The sequence below is a fragment of the Rattus norvegicus genome, chromosome 12 (assembly GCF_021556685.1).
Source record: "Rattus norvegicus strain SHRSP/BbbUtx chromosome 12, alternate assembly SHRSP_T2T, whole genome shotgun sequence".
Taxonomy (NCBI): domain Eukaryota; kingdom Metazoa; phylum Chordata; class Mammalia; order Rodentia; family Muridae; genus Rattus; species Rattus norvegicus.
The window spans coordinates 8,250,418-8,256,917 of record NC_141545.1 but is presented as its reverse complement, the minus strand read 5'-3'; the positions used below and the strand labels follow the sequence as shown (position 1 = coordinate 8,256,917).

The 6,500-nt window shown below is 50.3% G+C and overlaps 1 protein-coding gene across 2 annotated transcripts; it reads right to left on the bottom strand.

The window, feature by feature from the left end:
• Positions 1 to 2,288: 2,288 nt before the first annotated feature.
• Retn (resistin) lies at positions 2,289 to 4,114 on the bottom strand. 2 transcript variants are annotated; one of them, XM_087577685.1, is made up of 4 exons: positions 3,960 to 4,114; positions 3,658 to 3,788; positions 2,850 to 2,927; positions 2,289 to 2,601 (listed from the first exon to the last, which is right to left on the bottom strand). In XM_087577685.1, the coding sequence occupies exons 1-4, from the start codon at positions 4,097 to 4,099 to the stop codon at positions 2,465 to 2,467; spliced, it is 486 nt and encodes a 161-aa protein (XP_087433811.1). In that variant the 5' UTR covers positions 4,100 to 4,114; the 3' UTR covers positions 2,289 to 2,464.
• Between the last annotated feature and the right edge of the window lie 2,386 nt (positions 4,115 to 6,500).

The following is a 6,500-nucleotide window of genomic DNA, read 5'->3' as shown; positions in this document are numbered from 1 at the left end:
ATCTTAACATCAGCCTCCATCGTCCTGCCATGGCTTCTCTCTCCCTCCTGTCTCTTCTCCTTTCCATTCCAGTCTCCTCCTCTTCCTTCAAACTTCTCTCCCGCCCATCCTTCCTTCTCCTCCAATGACAGGCCTCCTTCTATCCTGTATCCCCCCCACCTGTACTTTACAAATTCAATGGGGAGAAGGTTCTGGTGAAGTCACCTGATTCCTGAGTACTGACTAGGCAGCCATCCTTGGGGCAGTGGAATTAGCATCAAAATACAGATAACTCCAGGGCAAACCACAACATCTACCCACGAGCCATCTTGCTGGCCCATAAGTTTTTCCTTTTTCTTTCCTTTTTTGGGGTGGGAAGGTTGTTGTTTTTTGTTTTGGTTGTTTGGTTGTTTGTTTTGTTTCTTGAGACAGGATTTCTGTGTAGCTCTCACTGTCCTGGAAATCACACTGATAATCAGACTGACTGAACTCAGAGATTCACCTGCCTCTGCCTCTGGAGTGCTAGGATTAAAGGTGTGCTGGGTGTAGCCCCAGTTTATATTTTATTATTTTTAATTATGTGAAGGAATGTTTGTATCTAAATGTGGGTCTTTGCCCATAAGTACAGGTGCATGCACAGGTCAGAGGTGTCAAATCTCCTGTAGCCAAAGATATAGGTGGTCTTGAGCCACTTTGTAATGGCTGGTTTTGTGACACATTGTCACAAGCTAGAGTCACCAGAGGGAGGAACCTCAGTTGGAGAAACACCTCCATGAGATCCTGCTACAAGGCATTTTCTCAGTTACTGATAGTGGCAGAGAGCCCAGCTCATTGTTTCTGCTGCCACCCCTGGGCTGGTGGTCCTGGGTTCTACAAGAAGGCAGGCTGAGCAAAGAAGGGGAAGGAAGCAAGCCAGTGTGCAGAATTCCTCCGTGGCCTCTGCATCAGCTCTGCCTACAAGTTCCTGCCCTGCTTGAGTTCTTGTCTTGACTTCCTACAATGATGTGGAGGTGTAAGCTAAATAAACCCTTTCCTCTCCAACTTGCTTTTTGGTCATGGTTACCCTAACTAAGGCACACCTCATTTGAGTGGTGGAAAATGAACTTCGTTCTCTGGAAGAACGGCAAGAGCTCTTAACTTCTGAGCCATCTCTGCAGGCCCCACTGCTGGTTCGTGAATGCATGCGTGCACGTTTGTGTGTGTGTGTGTGTGTGTGTGTGTGTGTGTGTGTGCGCGCGTGTGTGTGCATGCGTGTGCGTGTGTGTGTGCATGCTATATAAGTGTGTATGGCACATGAGTTAGAGGTGGCTGTCAGCTGGCCAAAGATGATGCTGAGAATCTGAGTTGGGTCCTTTACAGGAGCTGCTAGTGTTCTTAATTCTCTCCAGCTCCCACCTTCTCCTTTTTATTCAGTCAGGACCTTGACTGTGAGATGGTACCACACACATTCAGGGTCTTCCCACTTTAATAAACCCAATTAACCAACTCCCTTCCAGGCATGCCCAGGTGTGTGTCTTCTAGGTAAGTCTAGATCCTGTTAGTAGACATTTCCTTTCTTTCTGGGCCGCCCCCCACCCCCTCATCCCCCCACCTCCCACCCCCTGTGTAGCACTGTCCTGGAATTTGGATTTGTAGACCAGGCTGGCCTTAGACACAAAGATCCTCCTGTCTCTGCCTTGCAAGTACTGGGATTAAAGGCGTGCACCACCATGCCAGGCTCAAAAGACATTTTTATTGCATCATTCATTCATTCATTCATTAGTGTTTATTGTGTGCACACACGTGGTGCACACGAGCCTCAGTGCACATGTGGAAGGGAGAACACAGCTTGCAGGAGTCCACTCTCTCCTTCCACCATGTAGGTTCCAGGCATCAAATTCAGGTCATCGGCCTTGGCAGCAGCATCCTTACCCACTGAACCATCCCACCAGCCCTCACTCTATAGATACTTACTAGCACCCAGGCTAGACTTTATTCTAAGCTCAAGATACAAGGAAAAAGATAGCCTCTGCCCAGGGTGTTTATATTCTAGTATTCGTGGGGGTGTAAGTGCCCTGGGTGCCGCTGGCTGAAAAACAGGTAATTGACATTGCATCCACAGAGGTGAAAGACAGGCTTGAGAGCTCTGGACCTTCGGTCCTACTAAGGTCCTATCTCGGTTGTGATGGTGAGTACCGTTCGAGGCCAGCCTGGACTCTATGAGACTCTATCAGAGAGGTAGGGTAGGCAGGAGGGAGTCAAAGTCACAGTGCTGTGCGACAATTTCAACACACACCCTTCTCCACTAAAGAAGCCACGCAAGGCCTGAGTCCACTTTACCGTGCATCTTTATCACCACCATCATCCCATTGTGTATTTCCAGACCCTCATCTCGTTTCCTGCCCCCTGCGCTCTCCCCATCCCCATCCCTCCTCTGCAGGCATGGTGGGCAAGCTCATCCCTCGGCAGCACTCGGAGGGCAAGCTCAGTTCTCAATCAACCGTCCTCAGGAACCAACCCGCAGGGTACAGCAGCGGGCCGCTGTCCAGTCTATGCTTCCGCACTGGCAGTGACACATTGTATCCTCACGGACGTCCCATGAGCCACAGCCAGAGCCACAGGAGCAGCTAGTGACGGTTGTGCCTGCAAGGAAAGAAGCCCCCGAAAAGCTGGAAGACTGCAGTGGTGAGAGGCTGAGATGGGGTGAGGAGGCTGGAGGCTGTCACCACAGACAGAGTGAAAGATGACTCCATGGGAGGCTAATGGCTCTGGAGCTGGGCTGGGAGGCAGGAAGACTGGACGTCCGGGAGGGAGTCCTAAGGAGGGGCATATGGGGGGCCCGGAAAAGGAAGGAGTTTCAGGAAAGGCTGAACAACAGAGTCTGCACTCACCTTCTGGGCAGGAGGCCAGCCTCCCTCTGGAGGAGACTGACCAGCAATGTAGGACAGTGTTCTTCATTGCAGCTGGCACTGCAGAAGGGAAGATTGGAGGGGTTATACAACCAGGGGGCCCCACCTGCATCTTTGCAGGGGCAGGGGGGAGGGTCTTTGGGGTTGGCACTGACAAGGAAGCCCAAGTCTTCTAGCAGAGTGAGAAGATGATGGTAGCTAGAGATTTGACTCACAAGTGGGGAGACCAGAGCCAAGATCCCCAGAACCCATTTAGAAGACAGGCATGCATGGTGTGGGGGCACCTATAATCCTAGCATTCAGGAGACAGGCAGACAGGGAGGCCCAGAGCATGATGGCTAAAGAGATGATCACAAACCCACAAGCCCTGGGTTCAACTGAGAGTGGGATGACAGCACTACATCAGCTTCAAGCCTCCACATGCCTAAGCATACACACGTGCCTTCACTTACGTCGTGCACCACATATATAAACACACATACACAGACATGAACAGCATACATGTTTGCAGAAAAATATTTTGCCCCCAGAGAGCCCAGCACGGTGGCTCCAAACACTCAGGGGGCTGAGGCAAGAGATTCAGGCACTGGAGGCTCCGTGGACCACAGAGTGGGGCCTTTTGGAGTGAGAGGAGGTTTGGGGGTAATGGTTGGAAGAAGCTAGGTTGTGGGTTGGAACCATGGTCAAGGTAAGGCAGTTCGAGGTTGGGTCGGAGCTTGTAGACAGGGTGAGTTTGAGGCTGAGGCTAGTCTGTGAGGCCCTCAGTAAGGTTGGATGGGGGGATCCTCACGTAGGGAGCTGAAGTCTTGATTGATCTTCTTGCTGATGGCTTCATCCATGGGACACAGTGACATGCTGGGGCCCAGCAGCCCCAGGACAAGGAAGAAAAGGAAAAGGAGGAGAAATGAAAGGTTCTTCATCCTGTTAAGTACTGCAAGAGACAATCGAGAGCCTCGCCTTAGACCCTTCCCATGCTGGGGTGAGTCAGACTGCCATAGCCTTTGATTTCTGAGGGGCACATGGATGGACGGACGTTCAGTGGCTCTGGGACATCCACATCGGCGCTCCGACTAGGGGATGGCTGTCACTTACCGTGGCAGAGAGCTCAGCAGGGCACAACTCGGTTCTGGGCATGAGCTCCTGTCCCACAGCTCCTTCTTATTGACCTCTGGATGGGGCCCATCCTGCCTTGGGTAATAAGTCCCTTGGCTCCTTGCCTTCCATTGCCACATGGGGCCCCAAGAGAGGCATACACTAGAGGTCCCAGAGGGGGGAATTTCCCTCCTCCGGCACAGCCCTTTCTGCTCAGAAGGTTATGTCTATATGACCTTCTATATGTTCCTTATGTCAGAGAAACCATGGTGGGCGGGCCAGGCTAGGAGTTGGGACTTCACCTGCAGGGCCAGAGATGCAAATTGAGACCCTGTCCCTGTGTGACCACAGCCGCCAGTGGGGGTGAACTCGGTGTTCAAGCTCTAGCACCTAAAATCTAGACAACTGCTCAATGGCTGAGTCGCACCTCCAGACCCTCGATAGGGAATTCCAGTCAGGCTCCTTAACTCATTCCATGTCTCCAGCCCCTCAGTAGGCAGGTGCTCTACATCTGAGCTACAGACACAGCCCCTCACTGAGGGAGCCTAGGCAAGAGCTCTACCGCTGAGAAAGGACCCCGACCCCTTCCTGGGGGGTTCTCAGCCATTACCCAAAGCACCCTGGGGGGGGGGGGGGACTCTAGGCAAGCGCTCTGCAAGGAGCTTTTGGAAAAGGTGCCTTTGGAACTTCCTGGTTCTCGATCATAATCTAAATGATCAATCCTGGGGAGGCACAGTTCCGGCCCACCTACAGAACATTCATGTGTGTAAATGACCCAATAGAACTCGCTTTGTCCTCTCTGCCTTTAAAAATATTTATTCGGGGGCTGGAGAGATGGCTCAGCGGTTAAGAGCACCTGACTGCTCTTCCAGAGGTCCTGAGTTCAATTCCCAGCAACCACATGGTGGCTCACAACCATCTGTAAAGAGATCTGATGCCCCCTTCTGGTGTATCTGAAGACAGCTACAGTGTACTTATATATATAATAAATAAAATAAATCTTAAAAAAAAAAAAAAAAGAAAAAAAATATTTATTCTTGCACATGTGTGACATGTGTGGGTGTAGGTGTGTGCATGTCATCATCTACAAGTGGAGGCCAAAGGAGGTGGCTAGGCAAATCCTAGGATTGATTGACATCAGGCTGCCACGTTTTTGAGCTGTTAACCCCCCTGTCTTTTAATTAGATGGGGCTGGTGCAAAATTGAGATTAGCAGAGGAAATTATAAATTGGACAAGTGAGAAGACTTTAATATTTATTCATTTATTTAAATCCGAGCTCTTACGCAGCCTACGCAAGTTTGAACTGTGTAGCCAAGAATGACCTTAAGCGCCTGACCCTCCTGCGTTCTCCACGCCGGGATGGCAGGGATGCACTGCTCCGCGCATGCGCTAGAGCTTGCTGACCCGCAGCCCCTGCCCGAGATTTGCCTTTCCTCTTCAGCGTTAAGTGGATTCAGGTGGTGCATTCCTCCTTTCCACCCGGCTTCTGTAGTCTTGCAACCTTAGTGGCCATCACCCACATGGTGTACAGCTGCTTTGGACAGTGGAGTCTCCATTCCCAGGCACTTCTAGAGACCTGAGGTGGGCCATTTCCTTTCAAAGGTCAGATGTAAAAGTACCTGGTTCTGTGTCCATGGGGTCTGCCATAGCCTCTCAGTTCTGTCAGCAAAATGAGAGAAACCATGTGTGAGGGGTTAAAGGGGTGAGTGCGTGTGAGGATGTGGTTCAAAGTAGAACTCTAGCTGGCTTTCTCTCCCAGCTGACACCCATCTGTCCTGGAAGCCTCATTTGGACAAAAGTGGCTCAGATCGCGTAAAGCTGTTGCCATCTTCCCCAGAAATGGAGGCTTCTAACTGGCTGCGTATTCAAGGACAACTTGTTGCCCTGGTGATGCGGTTACTATGACAGGTGTTTCTGTCAATCAAAGGAGACTCCTTGACACTAGCAGCCTCTCCAGTGAGGATACAGCACAATATATATGAGCAACGCATACTGATATATGTGTATGGTCATGTCATAATGAAACCCAGAGCTTTTTAAAATTATTTTTATTATTTACGTATACGTGTGTCTATATCTCTCCGTATGTATGCTATGCTCGTGCCTGTGTCCTAGGGGATCAGAAGCAGGGAATGAGATTCTCTAGTACTGAGTCACAGGTGAATGAGTTGTTTGTGTGGGAGCTGAGAACTCAACTCCCATTATCCTCAAGAGCAGCAAGTGTTCTTGACCACCGTGACATCTCTCCAGCCCTGAAAACCACTAATTTATTTGCTGATATTTAAAAAAAAATACTAATAAAATCTGGGGTTGGGAGTTCAGCTCAGTTGGCAGAGTGCTTACCTAGTGCGGTGACATGTGCCTCACTTGGGAGGTGGCAGTCCGATGATCAATGTATAAAATGAGGACAAGGGGGGTTGGGGATTTAGCTCAGTGGTAGAGCACTTGCCTAGCAAGCGCAAGGTCCTGGGTTCGGTCCCCAGCTCCAAAAAAAAAAAAAAGAAAAAAAAAAGAAAAAAAAGGAGGACAAGGCCACTCCA